Raw genomic sequence first — 21,592 nt, forward strand, 5'->3', positions numbered from 1 at the left:
TGATCTTCTCACTCGACAATTAGTTTTTGATTTGTTGCGTGTTTATCAGTAACTGCAAACTGCAACTGCCACAAGAGAAATGCAGTAGCTTGGCCTACAGTTGCAAGTTGCAAGTTGGAAGTATGTAGTGTGTGGCATGTTCCTTGTTCCTTGTGAGTGCAGCAAGCACTTGCTGCAAGTTGTTGCCATGTAGCATGTGGCAGTTAGCCCGACATGCCTCATCCGGCTTTGGCATTACAAATGCAAGACAGCGGGCGCATAAGGTAAAGCTATGCGAGGCAGTTGGCTGTCAGTCGCCGTTAGACGCGTTGCCCACTGATTGATTTAATAAAACTTGCATGAGCTGCGATACGTTTATAGCCTTTGGGCCACCAGAGTCCACGGTGAGGCCGAGCTGAGTCGAGCCACAGTCCAGCATATTAAATAAATGAGGCAACGTCTTGGACATTATTTAGCCAGGCTCACGTATTGCAGATTACAGTTTGAGCAGCGCTGGGCGCTGTTGATTTTAATCCTGCATCCGTTTTGTGGCGCTCTTCGCTTGAGTGTATCTAAGGCTGTATGTGTGTGCGTGTGTGTGAGCAACACAACATCTGTTGACCATGTCCAAAACTGATGACCTGATTCGCAGAACATGTAATTGATATGTTGTCCACGAAGAAATCAGCTTTGATTTGGCCTGGCAACTGCTGCAGCTGGCGAATGCCCTACAAAATCAGGTATGCACGTGCAGTCATGCAGCATGCACTTGGATTTATCAATAAATTGATGTTGTATCACATTTTATACTTCCATTTTTATGGCATTTACTACTGTAGAAACTCACTCGACTAATAATATTTTTGTCATCGATAACTTCACCATATTCGCAATACCCTGTAGACAAAAGTCTGTCGCCAATTGTGGGTCCAATCAATGTCAACTTTCAAAACAAATAAAGTTGCCATTAATGCCGTTTGCCGCCAGCCGCTTGCCCCTTGTCGACTTTTTTGACTTTACTCACTTGGATTTGGCGCGTTTTTTTTAAAGCTGTTTTTTAGGCTTCGCAAACGCCGTCAACTTTTAAAGCGTTTTTTCATGTTTATTTATGAGCAGCTGAGGAGGAACTGCGATCTATGCGCTGCAGGGGAGCAGGCCGGGGAGGGGAGAGGGTCAACTGGGGAGCTGAACAGCTGTCAAGTCTATGGGTAACATGAGACGATGAAAAGTGAAATTGTCAGTGCTGAGGTTCGCTTTTTTTGGCCAAGCCAATTGACGGGCGTGTGAAACGATCATAATTACAGTTTGAGGAGCACTGCGCTCCACTTCGGTGACTTCAACAGTTCAAATGGTTCAACAAAAAGTTGAATGTCAAATGCTGATTGCCTTTAATTGATTTCATTTTATATAAAAATTTACATATTTGACAATTATCAGCGCATGCCATCACCATCACCATCAGCATCATAATCAAGTATAACGTCATCATCGTCATCGTTATTAAAAAAAAGTCTTACAACTGATTGATGTGATTTTGATTGCTCAATGGGTTTCGCTGGGCGTGACAATAATTTTACATAGGTAATAAATTTACCGAATGATTCAATTAAGTGTCGAAACCAAGCCAATTTACCTGAGTAGCAAAAATAGATACGTAAATTATTAATATTTTTTTATGGTCAATTTAAGTTGTAGACTATTAAAACTATCGATTATAATTATTATTAGCTTGGGTACAAAAAAGTGGTTGTATGCTTTGACAAAATTACTATAACAAAATTTAATAGAACATGCAATTTATAAATTGTGCAACGTGTTCAATTAATTTATTTAATCGTGTTATTAAATTTCTTAATTTTTAATATAATTGTTGATTTATTATTTTCTCAAGGAAAATAAAAAATTGCGTTATTATTATTAACATTGGTTTAATCAATTTATCATATTTTAGTATTTGGTAAATATATATTTCAAATATTTAAAGTTTTCTTAATTTACTAATTTTCAAGAATTGAAAAAAATATTATTTTTCTATAAAAGATTTTTTTATTATAGTATTATAATCATTATTGAAATTTTAATTAGTTCCCTGACTATATTTAGCATTGTTAAAATAACCAAAATGACAGTTTTAATTATCTAGCACCAACATCTCAATATTATTGTTGACTGCGGGCCATTTACATTAATTTAACGATCTTTTCGATCAAGTCAATCTCAGTTATAAACACATTACTCAACTTTGGTTGCGCTTCCAAGGACAATAGCTCGGCTATTGCTCTAGTTTTGCAGCTCTTAGTTGTTTATCTGTTGTGTATCGCTCATATCTTAAGTTAAGTAGCGCCATGCATAATTAATAAAAACTGTTGCCAACGTCAGAGAGCTGACAAAACGCCAACAAATTGGCAAAGTCGTTGGCCAGAGGGGATGCGGGGGGAGTTGCAGTGGGGCATGTGTGTCGGGAAACCGTTGCAGTTGCAGCGATACTCGACTGGCCTTAAGTAACTCGTTAGTTTTTATCTTTTGGCATCGCTTATTAAAACAATTTCTGTTTGATAAACGAGATGTGGTGATTGTGGACAGCTCGCTGATTGCTTGCCTGACTGACTGAATGACTGAATGACTGACTGGCTGCGCATGAAAAATATATGAATTTGTAACGCAAGCACTGAAAGAAAATAATGAGAATAATAAATTAAAATGTATAACATTTTTAAGTGTTTGAAATTTTAAATAAATTTTACAATATTCAATGTGTGTTTTTAGACAATTATGTGTATTTGTAAAATATTCAAATAATGAGTAATTTTGTATTTAGAGTCGTTGAATTTGTATCTCAGTCACTGATAGAAATTTATGATGATAATATATTAAAATTGTATCTTTTTTTATTTTAAATAAATACAAAAAAATAAATGTATATTTTTGAAGAATTATACTATACATATTTTAAAAGTACTACAAATAATATATTTTATGTATTTTATTTTTATTTATTTTTAGTGCAATTAATGCATTTATTGTTTTTCCTCTTCGAGTGTAGCTCATTTTAATTACCAGGCCAGCGGCTGCCACAAAGCAACCCACTGAGCACTCAATGAATTGATTGACTGACTGACTGACTGAATGACTTACTGCTTGACTCTCGCTGACTCTGCCCCTTCTTCCACCTCTCTCTATCTATCTCTTCCTTTGGCGGCTTGTGTTTTTGTCAAAAGCAACATGACAGCAACACCTGATCTATGCACAGTTATCTGGTATTTAGTATGTTTTTCTAACATGCTTTTTGAATTCCTTTTTCTTATTTGTATTTTTGCTTCTTGCCTCTTGCAACGTGCTCAACTGCAGCTGCCGCCGTCACCATGGGGCGCACAATTTTTAATTTATGACAAATGCAATTTGTATCTACTTAATTCATAAATATTTATTCGACTATGCAACAAGGTGCAAGCAATCGGGGGCACGTGAGCGTTCAGTTCATAGAGTCACAGGTGTCTTAGCCAAAAACAAAACACAAAAAAAGAGAGCTCAAACGAAACCTGTTTCAAGTGCAGCAATTCTTTTGAGTTCCCTTTGACTGGGCCCAAACTCGTTTCGGAGTTTGGCTTTAATAGAGAGACAAAGACTTAGCAGTATTGAGCGATGATGAAGCTGTTCCAGGCGGGCACAGAGACGAGTGCAGACAGGACGAATGACAGACAGAGTTCGCTCCCCAAGGAAATCACAATCAGAATCAGTGCTGAGCGAAAGCAAACTCAACCAAAAAGTAAACCAGAATCAAAACAAAAACAAACAAACAAACAAATAAACTCACAGCAAACTGACTGTCGAGGTTTTGCCCAGTCTCTCTCTTTTCGTTTATATAAAAGACAAACAACAAACGAACAAGAATGAACAAGAGATTTGAATTTTAAAGTAAAAATCATGATGTTTAAAACTGGTTATTAGACTGTTTTTTTACAAAGGTCTGAGTTCTGACGTCTGCATCTACTTTATTTTCTTTTATTTTTAAATCCAAGCAGACACACACAGACATTACGTTTTGTTGATATCCTGAACTTGTGTGTCGTCTTGTGGCTTCCGGTCTTGAAATTCAATAATCAATACAAAATAAAACCCAAACAGAACACGAACACTTCAATGGACATTGATCGTGACGAGACAAGTCATTACATGAAATCAATGAGATCGAAGGGGAAAACTGAGTTCTGAAAGTGGAAATTTGATTGTTTTGCTTTTTTTTTGGGGAAAACTCAAAAGTGATCTTGAAAGCATCATTCGATGAGGGAGATTTGTTAAGAGCGCTCCACTTGGGAATTAATGAATAATGATATTTCAAAAAGGGAAAATTGAGATGAGTGTAATTTTTAAATAAGAAACACTAATTGAGTAACTTTAGATTCGAAAAGTGGTTTCTTTCAAACAGGCTTTGCACTATGATATTTGATTTTATACAAGTTTTTATGCAGTCTAAATGATGTTTGTTTTGAATGATTTATTTAAAATGAATACTATACATACTCTATTTATTTTAAATAGATTTCAAAATTATTATTTATGTCCAAGCAATTTCTACTCAACTTTTCTTGCGCAATCCACAAACCTCTTTTATTGCTATCGATCGAAGTTCATAGTTATTCAAGTATTTTTGGCACTTTCTTTGGTAATTACTCTGTTGTTATCCCAAAGCTTATCTAATTAGCTGCCAATTACCCAAGCTCAGATATCTTATCGAATTTAATGTACAAAGCCAATTCTTAAATTGCCCATTTGCAATTTGCACTTTACGAGTTTGTCCACATAATATAAATTGCAGTTGAAATTTACAATCTCTTTTTTTTTCTTTTTTCTCTTTCCAGGTAAGTTCCTCGTGCTCACATCAATTTAATCCACACTTGGGGGTATCGTAAGTCACAGTTGTTGTTGCTGTTGGTGTTGCTGTTTGTTGTTAGAGTGGCCATTAGCCAAGCCACAAAATTTGTAGGATGCCAAATTCAAGACACAAATCTGTAGTGTTGTGAAAATTGCATCGAAAGAGATGAGAAATGCAAAAAGCTCAAGAAATGAATAAATAGTAAGGCAAGAATTGCTGAGAATTGTAGAATTGCTGTACAAATAACGAAAGCAGTCTTTGTCTTTCGGCAGCCACTGTTCCTACTATGTTGCATGCACTGTCGAGCTCTTTCAAGGCGGCGCAAGATCAAAGCCAGTGTGCCACAGAGTCTGTGGCTTGTTGGATCCGTGTGGGTTCAGTGTGTCTGTGGTGCCGTTTCTCTCACTTCAGGCATACTCAATACACCAACAGGCTGTCCTCCTTCTTTCGCTTCTCCTGCGCAACACAAGATCTTAATGATGATTTGCTATTTTTGCGCACAGCTCGCAGGCAACTCCTCGATCCAAGTCCGATCCCCAGAGCCGAAGTCAGCCAAGTGGCAATGATGCGCATGTCGCATCTTTTGCCACACAATCACACACACACACACACTGACACACTCAGTCGTAAACAATCGGAATGGATTAGTTTGTTAATCAGTTTATTATGAGGCGGCAGATCTGTTATGATCAACACAGGTTAACAGACTACGGCAACACACAATCCTCAGGGGCGTTAACTCTGAACTGAACTGAACTAAATGAATAAAGCAACAAAGTCATAACCATGAAATTGGCAAAATTAAATTCAGACATTTTTGATTGAAAACAAATTAAAAAGTCCGCTTTGATTTCTCATTTAATTCATCAATTGATTTTTTTGCTGAGATTAAAACGAATTTCAAATGAAATTTATGAAAAGAAACAGAATATATTTTATGGAGAATTTTAAGAAGTTTGCAAACTCAACGAAGCTAATTTTGATTAGATAAAGATCAGCTCAGTTGCGCAGCTACTAGAAAGTAAAGTATATGATATGTTATCTTATCTAATGTCTAGCCTCAATGACGTTACTTTTTTATAGATTAGCCACTGCAGTTATCTACTCTAGTTTATGGGATGTTCAGATGTGGCAGAAACTCGTTAGAACTCTTACGAAACTGCAAATTTCTAGCAAGTTTCACTTCTTTTTCCGCTACTTTGTACAATCGATTATTTAATAGAAAATATTTATATTTAGTTAGCAATCAAGCTGTCGTTGAGGTCATCAGAAATCAATCTAAGCATGAGAAATAAATCCTCACTTGGCCTCGCTTAAGGGTCAAAGTCATCAGACCTCTGCAACCAAATCACAAAAAAAACCTGCAGCAAATTAATATTTTGCAATTTTCAGCTAGCAAAGTTGCAACTTGATCCCGTGACCTTCATTAATCATTAATTATGTATATACAACCGCCCTCTTGATGCCTGCCAGTGGCTGTCAAACTTTCACTGGCCTTGGCCAGATGCTGAAGAAATTTCAAATTGCAGTTTGCATTTCTCTTCACCCCGCACCCTCTTGACGTTCTCGCATAATATATCAAATGACAGAGAGAGAATTGTTACAGTTATTCAGAGATGCTGCCGTTATGCCAAGTGTTATTGCTGCTGTTGCTGTTGCAGTTGTTGTCGTTGTCGTTGTCGTTGCAATTGCTGCATAAATCATTTGAAAAGGTCAGAGTGCACACGCCTACGATGCCCGGGTGTATGTTTCGATGTTGCCACAGACAGTGGCAACACATGGCAGCCTGATGTCTGGAACAATTGTCAAGTGGTTGCCGTTGTCATCGCTGTCGCTGTTGCTGTTGCCACATGATTTATGCCCGCCAACAACATTGGCAGCAAGTGGTGGCGACCTACTTAAGAACCAACTAACTATTAAGCTAATCGAAGGCCGCTGTCGCCTTATCAATAGTTAACTGCTATCTAAAGCAGATACGAACACTATCAGCGGCAACAACAACTTTATTTATTACGAATAGTTTGTTGCTGTCCAGCGAAAGCAAAGTTGTTAAGTTTTCAACTCTGCTGTTGCTCTGATTGTTTGTCGTTTTGCTGCCATTGAACTTGAACTTTGTTTTGTGGTATCTGACAAATTGCAAAGCAATAAATCCAGTTGCAGCAACAGCAACTACAGCAGCAACTCCCCCGTCTGCAACATTGACAGTCAAATTAAAGTTGGCAACTCTTGTTGTTGCTGCTGATGCTGAAGTTATTTAGCATATGCAACACTGCAGAACAGAACAACAACAGAAATTCTCTATCCCTCTCTCACTGCCACTAATGTTCTCTGTGCTTGTCTCGTTTGCTCTCCCTTTTTGCGCTAACATTTTGCTCATCGAGCCATAGCGAGTCTCTCTACGCTTCGTTGCCGTCGTTGTGCTAATGAAGTGCAACAACAACAACAACAGCAACAGGAACAGCAACAGAAACAACTGCAAAAGCAGCAACTATAACATTTGCAACAGCAAACATATTGCACTAAGCGAAGCCAAACGCAGTTTTAGAGTCACTACACGCAGCAGTTTGAGTACCATTCTAAAGTTTGAGAGTCCGTCAATTTAGTGTATGTTATGTAAATTTACAACAACAGCAGCAGCAGCAGCAGCAGCAGTAAACACAGCTGCCACAGAAGGGGTGTAAATTTGTGCAATATGTGGCAAATATGTTTGTTTCAGTCGCTGTCTGCTATTGTTGCACATTATGAGCCGACTGCACTTCCGTTTGTTTTGTAGTTTTTATGCGTTTCTTCTGCTGCCGTTTCCTTTGCCACATCACTTGCATACCCTACAACGATTTGCTCTGAGTGGGGTATTATCTGCTAGTCGTCACCTTCCCCAACTCCTTGGCTCATTAGCATTATCTTCAAATTAGGCGACATGCCAAACCATTTGGACTTAACCCTTTGCAAAGACTAATTAAATTATATTTAACGCTTGCCAAAACGTGCCGCAAACAAGCATTCCATTCAACTTGAAAATTATCCTTCAACAACTTCAAATTAAAAGCCACGTGTAGAGAAAGAGAGATTCTAGAATGCGGCAGGTTTGGCATTCGTTGGCATCCTTGTATTTTTATTTTAGGGGTAACTTTTCATATTATTCGTATTTGTTAGAGATAAAAGTGCGCAGCATTTATGCAGGCGACGCACGTAGCCCGTGGCAAGAGGCAAACATAGAAATTGATTACGCTGCGTATGAGTAACGTGACACAACGACAAAGCAACCGTAGACACAATAAACTCGAGCCAGTGTTGAAAAATATTTTTAAACTTTTGCAAAAGTTTGAGACGCAGCAATTAAACTGAATTATCAAGCAATTTAATGGGTAGACAAAGAATTGAAAATATGATAAAAGAACATTTTTATGGAAGTATTTTCAGTGTTGGTTAACACAGCGCAGCTTTAAAATTGGTGCTGCAATTAAACGAAATTACCAAGCAATTTAATAGATAGACACCAATTGAGGAGAGGTTATCAACTGTGTGGAGGAAATCGAGGCAATCGAAAATCACCCAATAAGCTGAAATCAAGAGGCGACGCATGAGCTCAGCTCAGCTCAGCTTAGCTCAGCATCATTTGGCGAGCAAATTTAATTGGCGTCCTTGAACTCTGTAAACATTTCAGTTCTATGTTAAAGCTGGTCAACAAATTTGTTGTTGTTTCGTTTTACGCTTTTAGCTCTTGTTGACTTATTTTTCATTTGCTTGAAACGCTCATTCATTGTTGTTATTGTTTTCGTTACTATTGAGCGTGTCAACTTGACTTAATTTGCATAAGCGGCACGCAAATTAAAATGTGAAACGTGTTAGATGCTTATCAATAAACGAAACATGGGCACGTAAGACACCCGAAGCCGATGCCGATTCCGATGCCGGGGAGGAAATACAACTATGATTAAAGAGTAGCTTCCAAAGTAACTGCTATAGAAGATTGCAACTTAGCAATTAAACGTTTAGATAAATGAAAAGTCTTCCTATTTGCGTTGTGCTTACAGCGCAGTTCAGTTCAACTATCAATGGCGATGATATCATTTATTCATATTTCTAACCGATTGAATTAATCATTGAATTTCCAATGAAACAGCCGCATACCTATGCTAATGCTTTTAAAACGTTTAACTAGCGAAGCTTATTAAATGACAAGTCTTTGAAGGCAAAAGGGAAAATTATGGAATATAGGAAATTTATTCAATAAATTCTGAACTTAATTAAACGAGTGTCTATTATAGTCAGTACTAACTTAAAGTAAATATAGAAATCTTTAAAAATATGTCGGATACTTAAGATATTCATATTAATATAAAGAATTACTCAGATTTATAATGAAAATCATTTGAAAACGTTTGCTCTTTTATTGGTCTTTCAAAACTTTCAAATTGCCAAAACTTTTTGTGCAATTAATCAGCATTGTGAAACTTAACTTATTCCTCAACGACAAAATGCTTTATTAGTACAGTGAATATATTTTAAGAAGAACTTTTTCAAAGTTCAATACATTTCAACTAAAATTATTTTATTAAAAGTTGTACGGATTTATATCTGGAAAATTGAATGATGAACTAGTTTTCCTTTCATAATCAAAGTGTCATGTGACTGTAGTACTTATTAATTATACTGTCGAGTGTCTACTGTACTTGCATCCGACGAGTCCATTATCCAAGTTCAAACAACAATTGGATGATGGCAAATGAAGGCATTCAACTTGTTTCCTAAGTCAATTACTTGTCAAGCTGCAGCTTCAATTGCAGAATCAGTTGGGTTCATTATGCACTTCTTAGCCCTTCCCCTCTGCTCCCTTCCCCCCCTCTCTCTGTTGTTTGAGCAACAAATTGCAATTACAACTTCCGTGCTGAGTCACTTTATTTTCGACTCTAATAGCGCTCATTAGCTCATTAGGTCCGCTTGCAAGTCAGTTTAAGTTCTCTCTTTCTCTCTCTAAGTAGACAGACCCTTCTCTCTTTCTCTTTCTCTCTCTTTTTGTCTTTCCCTCTTTGTAATGACCTCTCTAAGAACCACAGCGTCGCTTGTTGGTCACGTCCCATCATAAAAATATTCCACGATGTCTTTTTCATGAACTTGTGCCTGACCAGGCGAGAAGTTGAGGAGCTGCCTGATTCCCGCCCTGGAGCTAGTGGCTCTGCAAGTTACTTCAGCTGGTTGGAGCGGGCAGACAACGGCCTTCTAATGCTTGTTTATGGCACAGGTGTCTGGAGGAACGGGCAGGTTGTGAGACCGCCAGACTGCCAGATTGAGGGAGTTACTATAAAGCAAGTTTTGTAAAAAGTTTGTAAAGCGACGCTTAAATAGGCTCTGCCATAAGCCATGAGTCATCTGTGACTGTTGAGGCTAGAGATGGAGTGATCCCCAAGAAATCAGCAGCCTTTGGTTAAATAAATTTTGTATTTCATTGGATTTATGTAGTATTTTATTGGATATAAAATTAAAAAAAATTGGTAATATATTTTTATAATAAAATATCTAAAATAAATTTCTTATTTGAGGCGTAATCGCCGTATCTTATTTTTCAACACAATTCTAATAAATTAATATTCCCTCTGCTATATATTCTTAGTAATATATTTGAAAGGAAATTTGATACCCCAAAGTGTATTTTATATCATAAATTAATCTTTAAGTATCAAAAAGAGCAGTAGCTATTAATATAACAACGAGCTCGTGCAAAAGCATTTTTTAAATTTAAAAGTAGTAAATTTTAATGACCAACAAAAAATAGTGGCTGCATATAATCATCTAAAAGTTATTTTTAGCTCTACTTTAAATGATAATTGGTATTTTTGTGCCCAATATAATATAACTTTAGTTAGTTATATAGTATAATGTATACCTCTTCAATACTTCTTCTTCTTCTTCTTCTTATAAATATGAAGTCTTAATTTCTTTGCAATATCTTGCATAACATAAGCTTGAATATTGTATTTTATTGTTGATATTTTTATTTTTCAAAAAACGTTCCTTTCTACCAAAATATGAATACAGAAAAAAAGACCGCCAACTGGCAACGGCTTCGTTGGCTTCGTCTTCTTCTAGCCTGTTGTTTGGCAGTCTTTGCCTGCATACAAAACAGGGCTTAAAATGCAACGCACGATTGCGACGTGCAACAGACTGCAAAGGCAAAAGGCAAAAGGGGAGAAGAAATTTGTATGATAAATTATCAAGTCTATGCAGTTCTTTTGCACAACGAAACTCACCTGTTAGTCTCTCTCACTTATTTGTATTCTCCCATCTTATTTTCTTCTCTGTTTCTTTTTTTTCTTGCAGGCGCATGTGGTGTCCGCCTTTGAGCAGTCGCTATCCAATATGACGAATCGCCTGCAGCAGCTGACGGCGACAGCGGAGCGCAAGGACGGCGAACTCACAGACATGCGTCAGACAATTGAGCTGTTGCGCAAACAATCGATCCAGGCGGGCCTAACGACTGCCCACATGCAGAGCATGGGCGTCCAGACGCAGGGTCAGACCCAGAACGAGTTGATGATGATGCAACAGCAGAAGCCGCCTCCAATGCCGTCTGCAGCAGGCAACGCACGTCCAGCCAGTCATGCCAATGGAGGTGTCAATCCACCTCAAGGGAATGGCAATGGCTTGGGCATGGGCATTGGCATGCAGCGTCAGCACAGCACCGATTCCATGTGCTCGCTGAACTCCATCAGCTCCGGTTGCTCGGCGGCGCAGGACAAGAACAAGGCGAACAAGAAGAAGGGTTGGCTGCGCAGCAGCTTCACCAAGGCCTTCTCACGCAACGCCAAGATCTCAAAGACCAGTCGCCATGTGGGGCAGCATCATCATCAACAGCAGGAGCATAGCTCGACCAAGACGCCGCTGCACAATGGCCATGGACATGGCGAAGGTCCGCTGGGTCTGGCAGCCCTGGCCACGCAGCCTGCGCCACCGCTGCCCGTGGCCAATGCGTCCAGCAAGCAGAGCAGCCCGGCCAAGACGGTGACGCTCATCGACAATGCCAAGCCCATCGATGCCATTGATCCCGAGGATCAGCACATGGTCGAGGACCTCAAAAAGCAGTTGCGCGAGAAGGATCTAGTGCTCACCGACATACGCCTGGAGGCGCTTAGCTCTGCCTCGCAGCTGGAGAGCCTCAAGGATATGATGAACAAGATGCGCGCTGAGATGATGTCGCTCAAGCAGAACAACGAGCGTCTGCAGAAACTGGTCACAAGTCGCTCACTGGCCGGTTCCGAAGCTAGCTTGGGTCAGGCCATCAGTCCCAATGGCTCACTGGGAGGAGGAGGTGGAGGTGGCAGCAGCTCGGATGCCTCGCGACGCTATTCGCTGGCGGATGGTAACTCACGGCCACCCATGGAGCTGCCACCACGCTTGAGCGAAGAGCTGGAGGAGGAGTGCATGCCACCGGCACCTGCCCCTGAGCCTCCACCACCGCCAGCGCCCAGTGCGGGAGCAACTGCTGCACCGCTCAGTCCCAACACACACATCGATCTGACGCCACCGCCACCAGCGTTGGAGGCGGCACAGCTCAGCAGTCCCGTGCACATGCCCAGCACAGTGGAGGATCTGCCGGATGTGTGCGATGGCAAGAAGATTGCCATTGCCTGCTACTTGGGTCAGCCTGAGTCGTTTGCCAAGTACTGCGAGGAGCTGCTCGAGCTGGACGACTTCTATGCCAATGGCGCCATCATTGCCAGCCACGAGGCGGAGAACCATCAGGCACAGGCTCAGCAGAGCAACGCTGCCTTCACTGCGGCCAGTTGCAATGAGTTTGTCATCGCCTGCACCTACATCTCGGGCAAGACAACCTGGCAGAATTTGGACTATATTGTGCGCAAGACCTTCAAAGATTACGTGGCACGCATCGATCCCGGCACGAATCTGGGCCTCAACACCGACTCGATTACTTCGTATCACCTGGGCGAGGCGAAGCGTGGCCCCGAAATGGGTTTCCCTGAGCTGCTCCCATGCGGATACATTGTGGGCAACGTGAAGACGCTCTACATCTGTCTGCAGGGCGTGGGCAGTCTGGCATTCGACAGCCTCATTCCACGCAGTATTGTGCATCGCTACATCAGTCTGCTCACCGAGCATCGCAGACTCATTCTGTGCGGTCCCAGTGGCACCGGCAAATCCTATTTGGCGCGTCGCCTCGCCGAGTTCCTCGTAGCTCGCGCCGGTCGCGGCAATCCCTCTGAGGCCATCGCCACCTTCAAGTAAGTCCCAACATTTTTTTGTACATTTTTTTGTATTGTTTATTTAATTAGAAAATCCGTTCACTTTGTTCCTTACTACTTTTATTTAATGGCGCCCATTAATATAACTATTTTTTCATTATTATATTTAGTATTTATGTTCTAAATTATTGGTTAATTATCGAACTTGTATTTATTTTACTAATTTCACTTCATTTTCTCTAGCTTTTGTTTTTGTCATTTATTAAAGTTATATTTAATGTTACTGCAATTTTGCTTTACATGATTTTTTTTTTGCCAGAGCTATTTAAGTTTTTCAGGTTTCATATTATTTTATTTATATATTAAGTATATTTAAGCAAATTTACTTTATTTATTTACTTTTTATTTAATTTTCATGAGACATTTAGTTTATTTAATTTATTTCATTTCTTTTGATTAACTTTAGTAGTACAAATTTAGCTAGTTTACTTATTGTTTATGTATTGAAATTTCTTAAATGTGTTTAAAATTATAAATCTAATCGATTCTCAACTTTTTCGCTTACAGTGTGGACCACAAGACCTCAAAGGATCTGCGCCAATATCTGGGCCACATTGCCGAGCAGGCGGCCATTGCTAATGGCGTCTCGGAGCTGCCATCTGTGATCATACTGGACAATTTGCATCATGCTTCCGCGCTGGGCGATGTCTTCTCCTGCCTGCTCAGCGCTGGTCCGGCCACCAAGTTGCCCTGCATCATTGGCACCATGTCGCAGGCCACCTGCAACACGACCAATCTGCAGCTGCATCACAACTTCCGCTGGGTAAATACAAGCTTCTCTCTAATCAGTTTTCTTACTAATCAATCTCTGTTTCTCTACCAGGTATTGACTGCAAACCACATGGAGCCTGTTAAAGGCTTTCTGGGACGCTTTTTGCGTCGTCGTCTCTTCCAGCTGGAGCTGCAGACGCAGCACTCGCAACCTGAGCTGGCTGCTGTGCTGGCTTGGCTACCTTCGGTATGGCAGCACATCAATCGCTTCCTCGAGGTGCACAGCTCAAGTGATGTGACCATTGGACCGCGTCTGTTCCTCTCATGTCCGCTGGACCTCAAAGACTCGCAAGTTTGGTTCACAGACATCTGGAACTATCACCTGTCGCCCTATTTGATTGAAGCGGTGCGCGAGGGTGTCCAACTCTATGGACGACGAGGTGGTGCCTGGAATGATCCCTCTGCCTTCATACGCAACTCGTATCCCTGGCCCTATGGACCAGACTCGGTGCCCCCGCTGCGGCAGATCAATGCTGAGGATGTGGGTCTCGAGGGCGTGGCTCTGAGCAATGGCGAGCAACAGGATCCATTGGTAGGTGTAAATACTTTAATATCTGAGTTCTTCATTTACTTACTTTACTCATTCCTATTACAGCTAAACATGTTGATGCGTCTGCAGGAAGCTGCCAACTACTCGGAGAATCAGGATCCCGAATCCGACTGCGCCAGCTTGGATTCCAATGTGACTCCCGATAGTTCAGCGGGCGCTGAATAAAGTGTTGTCTGAAGACACATGCAACAACTTCTTACATGCCAAATTAATGCGTTGCAACTGAACGCTTATGGAAACTGCCCCTAACACACACACACACACACACACACTAACACACACACATATATAAAAACTCCCTGTAACACACACCACTTGATGTTCAAGCACCCAAATGTAATTTCTTGCACTACTTTCGCGTACCAAGTTCAAAAGCAGTCACAAGAAATTCACATTTGCACCAATCTATCAATCTATCGATCTATTAATCTATCAATCCATCAATCTATCATCCTCTTACACTCACCCACATCCGACATATTTAGATTGCACTTTTTAGCGCACTTGTTAAAAATGCAAATTGCCCAAAACACCAAAAAAAACCAATAAAACCACACAAAAATGGAAAATTCATTGAACCATTCATTCTATTCACTGTATTCATGCCCACAAATAACCTGGTGACCATTTGCGTGAGTTCAACACGACCCAAAAGAAATTTATATAGATTTAAATGATACTGAGAAAGTGAAAGAGAGTCGAACATTAAATGTTAAACAATTTTGCTAAATGAAAAACACTCTTTTTTGTATATAAAAACCAAAAAGTCCCCCTAATTATATTTAAGTAACAAATTGTACGACGGTATCACATTTTTATACCATAACCCAAGGGAAACCTACAAAATATCTAAAAATGAAAAACAAAAAAAAAATAAATGAGATGAAGAAAAGAAAAATAAAATTTATTGTAAAGGTAGCATTAAGTTTTTGCTACTACCAATTTACAAGATGTACATTTAAAGGAAAAAGCTTTCACTTTAGTTTAATTATTTGCATAATTATCATTAAATATTGTTACAAACATATTGCATATTTATAAAACAAAACAAAAAACTATTTAAACAAAAATTATTATTATGCCATACAGCGCTTACCACAGCAATAGCAACAGCAGCATAAATACAATAAGTACTATATGCGAAAAAAAATATACGTAAATCCCAAATCCCAAATATTAAAAGATCCATAACAAAAATACATAGTTAAATTAAATTAACACAAGCACAAGAATTCCTAACCATAAAGCGAATGAACAACAACTAACTGCTAAAATATATATTATTATACAATATATAAAATTACATATATGTCCTGTCTCTGTCTAATTTAAATGTGTACATTTATGAGATATGAAATCAAATCAAAATAAAATAATATATATAATATATAACGATGTCTTTTAATATTTTATAAATAGCTAAGCAAATTTTTGGACCACTTTGAGCTGGCTAGAGCCATCTGGCGGAAACCATGAAAACTAAACACATTAATTTAATTGAATCGAAATTCATTGCATACTTTTAAGAGCAAAGAAAATATATATTGCTGGACTTCTGAGTGGTTTTGACAAAATTACTCAAACTGGCTTGTAAATGTGCCAACACTTAATTTTAGTGTCAAATGCCTTTTCTGTACAATTCATTCATTCAATTAGAACTGGGAAGTTGACCCAAGTCATTGTATTTCTTAATACATTCATGAGTTTACATTCTCAATACGCTTTCCACTTCATTCTTATCATGGTTCATCGTACTAATAATCTTAATGAAAGAGCTCAGAAGATTATTGAGTTATTAAAAACGCAATGTAATTATAGTATTTATTTACTACATTATTACTATGCTTTGTTTACTGGCTGTTGAAACATATAAAAGTTCAGATCCCTTCTTTTGATTCATCAGTTCATTTCAACATGCGTTGCTCACTGTTTCTTAGTTTTGTATTCCTGGTATGTGTAATACATAATTCTTGGTAGAAGAAGGTCAACCATAATAATGTAAACGTTTTGACAGGTATTTGTGAGTGCACAAACACTGCCAACAAAAGATGAAGTTGCTTTGAAGGAATTGAAGGCGCTTGGTGAAAATCTTCGACGAACAACATTGGACTCCGAATTGAGCAACAGGCTTGTAGTGGCTCAATTGATAATAGATTCTCAGGTTGCTCCTCCATCAGTTATCGACAGCATGAGAGCATTCATTGCCGAATGGCGTCCGGTGTTAACACGAGTTACTTTCGAAGACTTCGCCAAGTTCAGTGTGGATTTCCCGAAAATGCTGGACTTAAAGGATGGAAACACATACAAAGATGATAATGGAGGACTTAACTACTACACTAAGGGTGGTTTTAGTAGCATCAAATCAAAGATTGAGCGTGAGGATCGCGATCGTCTAAGCAGCTACAAGGATATTGCAATTCTAAAGATGACCGAACTCAGCCAGGAAACCAAGCAAGGCAACACTCCGTTGATGAATGCCTTCAATAATTTCGTCAATCAAAAGAAGTTAAGAGTTCGTAATTTCTTTACATTTCTTAAGGAGCTTCGGCAATATTAGTAACATTTTTGTTAAAAATAATTTCAATTAACAGAATATACAATACATATTTCATAATAAGCACGATTATTAAACTAATAAAATTAAACACGGTTCTACCCAACTACACCAAACATTTATGTACACATAATTCAATTAAGATTGCTACACAGCTTCAAGAATCTTTTTTAATTGGTCAGTACATTGCATTGTATTTGTGTTCCCGGTACATTTATGGTAATACGGAAAAAAAAAATATAAGTGATTTATCTCTGACACATCCTATCATTGTGTCAGCGCCCATCTATTACTAGGATCGTAAGGAAAGTTCAAGTCAGAACACCAGGTGTTCAAATCAAACGTCTATATTTTTTAAATTACAACTAGATTAACGATAAGTTGCTTTATTTGATTATAATCGATGTATCGACTAGCTTCGCGTTGCGTGGGAAGCGATGAATACCATCGATAATTTAAATGCACGCCTGGGAATAATGGAATATTGTCTATTCTATTTTTAGTACAAATAAAATCAAATATAATTGAGGTACAATTTATAATTATAATATACAACAAAAACATGAATTATCTTGCATTTTACTAATGAACCAGAAAAACATATGTTTCCTAAATGAACTAAATGAACGACTACTGGTTCGTACAGCTAAGTGAACCGTTCAATCGAACTTGTTCCCAACGATTCGATACAACTCTAGGAGAACAATCCGTGGCCGACATCAGAATTGGTAATTTGTGTTATAGTGCTTAAATTAAAGGTTAATGCTACATTTTCGCTAAAATATTGCATAAACTCGCTACAAAGTTAATAATTATTGCAAACTGGCCTTCAATACAGTCGCCCTGTGAGCGTGAAGAGCGACTGAAAAGTCAATAGAAAATTGTCGATTACACAACCAACACTCGCGGCACAAATCGCACGAAAGCTATGAAAAATAGGAAAATTATGCGCTGGGGGCGGACAGATTAAATCAATAATAAATAACTAACTATATGTAATGCCAGAGTGTAGTCGCATGATTATTAACTGGTGACTTTGTCGTGCACGTAGGCTAATCAGGTGTTACATAACCTTATATGCGTCACTTGTGCCCCTTGCGCCTTTTTCGCTATCCCTAACAACGATGTCCACATAGTTATCGCAACTTTACATTTTACCATTTATCGTTGCAGCTCTGGAACTATGGCACTCAGACTAATCAACAACGCACTGCGTCGCCAGTTGGCCGCTATGCCACACAACGCTCAGGTCGGCAGCGTTGCCTCTATCCACACTTTGGACAAGATTGGCAAACGTGAAGTTGTCGGTTTCGGCTGGAACGGTACAGCTTGCTATGCTGATCGTGCCGATTACCCCATGCCCGCTGTCCGCTTCCGTGAGCCCAACAACGAGATCAACGCTCTGCGCACCAAGGAGCAGGGTGACTGGAAGAAGCTGAGCCCACAGGAGATCAAGGCTCTGTACCGCGCCAGCTTCTGCCAGACCATTGCCGAGGTGCAAGCCGGCACTGGCGAGTGGAAATTGCACTTGGGCGTTGGCCTGCTCTTCACCGCCGCTGCCATCTGGATTGCCGTCCTGATGAACCTGTTCGGTAAGCATCGTTATATATATTACAATTACCACACATCCTAATCACTTGTACATTGCAGTCTACGACGAGCTGCCAATTACCTTCGATGAGGAGCACCAGAAGGCACAGCTGAAGCGTATCATCGACCTGGAAATCAATCCAGTCACCGGTTTGACCTCCAAGTGGGATTACGAGAACAACAAATGGAAGAACTAAACGACTCCAATTCCAAAGTCGGCGTTCTCGCCATGTGTGTGAACAGTAATTAAGTAAAAAGTTAGGAGACGTCTATGTTTAAGTGGCGATACCCAAGCAACAATTCTAGTTGAAATTAAAGTTATGGCCGCTGCCAAACTAAACGTTCTAGCTGTTGTTTGTGTTATTTGGTCTTGGTATCTGGAACTTGGAGCATCATAAGGTATAACTAGCAATGATAAATATAATTATATTCATTAATTAACATTACAAAAAAAATTTACGTATTCGTAGATAGAGGCAATTTTAGTTGACTGTGCATAGCGTTTTAAAGTAACATTGAAATACTTCCCAAGAAAACTTGATTTTATCTTGATATAACTTATAATTTTCATTCATCATTAACTAAAAAAATGTGTAGTGTTTTACATACATACTTACCTTACTAGCAGTAGCACGAACCCTTTTAAAATCACTGTAACTTGAAATTGATGTTGGGTAACTTTTAAATTCATAAGCTTTCCGGCATTATTTTCGCTAATTTCTATACGTCAACATCAGCTAACGGCTACTAAATTAGTCTCGGTATATTCATTTATATTGACTAATTCGAACCGCAGCTAACAGACAAGTCAACGTAAGTGGTACAATTTTAAACTAAATAGAAGTGAAGTAAATGCAACTATTAGAATTTGTAGCTGTTAAGGGCTAGTCTTTTATGCCCAGCAGACTTTAGGGCAACATTTAACAAACTTTCGTATATTTTTTATTAGATTTTATTTGTTTATCTGCGAATTTTTTTACATGTTCTCAGTCGGATATCCTTCGTAGGGTTTCCTGTGTAAATTATGGGGTCGCATATGTCTGGGGCGATCGTTAGGTTCGTGGTGTTGATTTGGATTTTTCCTAGCAAGAATAGGACTGCTTAGTCCACAGATCAGCAGGGCAAACATCCAATAAATCGACATCATATTTAAGACTAATATGAATCATAGCAAAGTATTTTTTTGAGATTGTTTTCATATTATTATAAAGATGTTTTCTTAATCCATTTGAAACAGTTGATTTGATTATACGCTGCGTGATATGGTTAATGAAAAAAGTTTAGTACAAAATTTGTAAATTATAAAGTGAATATCTTCTTTTAATTTCACATCCAAGATAATTAGATATGCCAGTTAATTGCAACTCCTTAGTATAAAAGATGGGAATTATCTATATCAAACTGAGCTTACAAATGAAAATATTTCAAAACTCTGACCTAGAGTACATCTAGTATATGCTCTTCAAGAATATGAATATATTGTTCAACAAATGAATTAATTAATTTGCAAAGTTTATATTTAAAATGCACAACGAGATTGCTGGGAAGGTTTTGTTGCCCATTAACTCTCATTGTATTTCAATTGCTTGGCGCATATTGGAGCATGGAGATCGCATGCGATGCGCTTGGAACCTTGTCAATTGTTTATTATTGTCTGCGATATTAGATTATGGTGCTTGGCATGCTGTTCCTGCCTAGCCTTCCAGTGCCTATACTTTGGCTCGTGGTGAATGTTATGGAATCCATCGTGGGCAATAATAACATGATGTTTATGCTTTGGCTTTAGATGACGGTTGCCCAGGCAAACACACAGCTGCCCCAGCAGCGGCAGCAGAAGCAACTGCAATTAGAAGAGGAAAGCATACTCATCAGCATTATTTCCATTTGGTACTTTCCGTTTTAACACCTGCGCTCACCCAACATGTGCAATCAAATAGCATCTTCACATCGACAGCATCATGCGAGAACTATGAGTATAATCATCTGATGGCCCCCAAGCACACTGGGGCACTAATTGCATTTGTTTTGGCCCCACAGCGTCCAATCAACAAGTGCACGCTCTTGCCACTCATTTACAGGGTGTCTTTATTGCATGGTACTATTATCGGGTTCTATGCCAACGGTTGTGGTGAACGCATCGTTCCAATGTGCCCACAATTTCTCCCGCTTTATATCATGGAAGCCATCGTGAGCGTGGACATGTCCTATGGTATGTTGGTGGTGTTCGTGGTGAGTGTCTTCAATTGGAGTTGTTGTGGAGCTTTCCAGCTGCTCAATGGTTGTTGCTGTTGCATTGCCCAAAGCGATTCCTTCCTCTGCTGGATCCTCTGCATCCACATCTGAATCGGCATCGGGTTTTGTATCCGTATCTGGCTTTTTATCTGCATCGGGTGTTCCATCTACATCGGGTTTCGTATCCGAATCTGGCTTTATATCTGCATCTGGTGTTCCATCTACATCTTGATTATTATCTTGATTTGGGGTTGCATCTGCATCTTGTTTCGGTTCTTCATCTCCTGCTGCAACTGTTGTAGCTGCCGTATCTGCTGGCTCCGATGATGATGATACTGCAGTTGAGCTCTTTGTTGTTTCTTCACTTGGATCTGGTGCATATGTTTGCGGTTCTAGGAGTGGTGTGTTTGAGTCTTGAGGATCACTCACATCGGCATTTGTAAATGCCAACAGCAGCAATGTCATAAGCTGTAATAGGCAATAAAGAGTAGAGTAGAGAAAAGTTTCTTGGTCGGACCATCATGAACTTAAACTTGAGGAATATCCGGTCAATGAAGGTGCCCACTAATGATCACTTACCAATTGGACCTTTGGCATGTCAACTGTTTCTAAAGTTTGCCCTTTCAACAAAGCAATTGCTCGCCCTTTTATAGCAAAAGTTGTGTTTGAATTCTAACTAAAATTAATTGATTTTTTTTATGAGCAAAGCCAATGCTCATTAAACGATCTCTCAATTTGATACAGTTTTCTTCCGAGTGCAATTCCCAGAAGTTCAAAAAAAATTT

At 39.2% G+C, this 21,592-nt stretch overlaps 5 protein-coding genes across 18 annotated transcripts in view; 3 read left to right on the forward strand and 2 right to left on the reverse strand.

Moving 5' to 3' along the window:
• LOC133846056 (protein sickie) overlaps positions 1-15,544 on the forward strand; it is a 210,023-nt gene extending 194,479 nt beyond the window's left edge. For 12 of the 14 annotated variants that reach the window (XM_062280807.1, XM_062280823.1, XM_062280779.1 and 9 more), the window contains 4 exons: positions 11,171-13,089; positions 13,618-13,873; positions 13,934-14,413; positions 14,477-15,544. In XM_062280807.1, the coding sequence (XP_062136791.1) occupies positions 11,171-13,089; positions 13,618-13,873; positions 13,934-14,413; positions 14,477-14,596 (2,775 nt within the window). In that variant the 3' untranslated portion in view covers positions 14,597-15,544. Of the gene's footprint in view, positions 1-4,838; positions 5,051-9,981; positions 10,009-11,170; positions 13,090-13,617; positions 13,874-13,933; positions 14,414-14,476 lie in introns of those variants that run through there. The other 2 variants (XM_062280848.1, XM_062280864.1) reach the window with 2 other exon arrangements.
• A 743-nt stretch (positions 15,545-16,287) lies between these two features.
• LOC133846211 (uncharacterized) lies at positions 16,288-17,115 on the forward strand. Its single transcript, XM_062281037.1, has 2 exons — positions 16,288-16,381; positions 16,446-17,115. Exons 1-2 carry the CDS (start codon positions 16,346-16,348, stop codon positions 16,986-16,988), a joined length of 579 nt encoding a protein of 192 aa, XP_062137021.1. The 5' UTR covers positions 16,288-16,345; the 3' UTR covers positions 16,989-17,115.
• A 488-nt stretch (positions 17,116-17,603) lies between these two features.
• On the forward strand, positions 17,604-18,922 carry LOC133850040 (cytochrome c oxidase subunit 4 isoform 1, mitochondrial). The gene is made up of 3 exons (XM_062286003.1): positions 17,604-17,713; positions 18,159-18,577; positions 18,636-18,922. Exons 2-3 carry the CDS (start codon positions 18,169-18,171, stop codon positions 18,770-18,772), a joined length of 546 nt encoding a protein of 181 aa, XP_062141987.1. The 5' UTR covers positions 17,604-17,713; positions 18,159-18,168; the 3' UTR covers positions 18,773-18,922.
• A 1,148-nt stretch (positions 18,923-20,070) lies between these two features.
• On the reverse strand, positions 20,071-20,644 carry LOC133850067 (uncharacterized). Its single transcript, XM_062286034.1, has 2 exons — positions 20,492-20,644; positions 20,071-20,415 (listed from the first exon to the last, which is right to left on the reverse strand). The coding sequence occupies exons 1-2, from the start codon at positions 20,513-20,515 to the stop codon at positions 20,212-20,214; spliced, it is 228 nt and encodes a 75-aa protein (XP_062142018.1). The 5' UTR covers positions 20,516-20,644; the 3' UTR covers positions 20,071-20,211.
• On the reverse strand, positions 20,644-21,494 carry LOC133849987 (clumping factor B). The gene is made up of 2 exons (XM_062285972.1): positions 21,387-21,494; positions 20,644-21,275 (listed from the first exon to the last, which is right to left on the reverse strand). The coding sequence occupies exons 1-2, from the start codon at positions 21,402-21,404 to the stop codon at positions 20,661-20,663; spliced, it is 633 nt and encodes a 210-aa protein (XP_062141956.1). The 5' UTR covers positions 21,405-21,494; the 3' UTR covers positions 20,644-20,660.
• Between the last annotated feature and the right edge of the window lie 98 nt (positions 21,495-21,592).

This window comes from Drosophila sulfurigaster, chromosome 2L (assembly GCF_023558435.1).
Source record: "Drosophila sulfurigaster albostrigata strain 15112-1811.04 chromosome 2L, ASM2355843v2, whole genome shotgun sequence".
NCBI classification, from domain to species: domain Eukaryota; kingdom Metazoa; phylum Arthropoda; class Insecta; order Diptera; family Drosophilidae; genus Drosophila; species Drosophila sulfurigaster.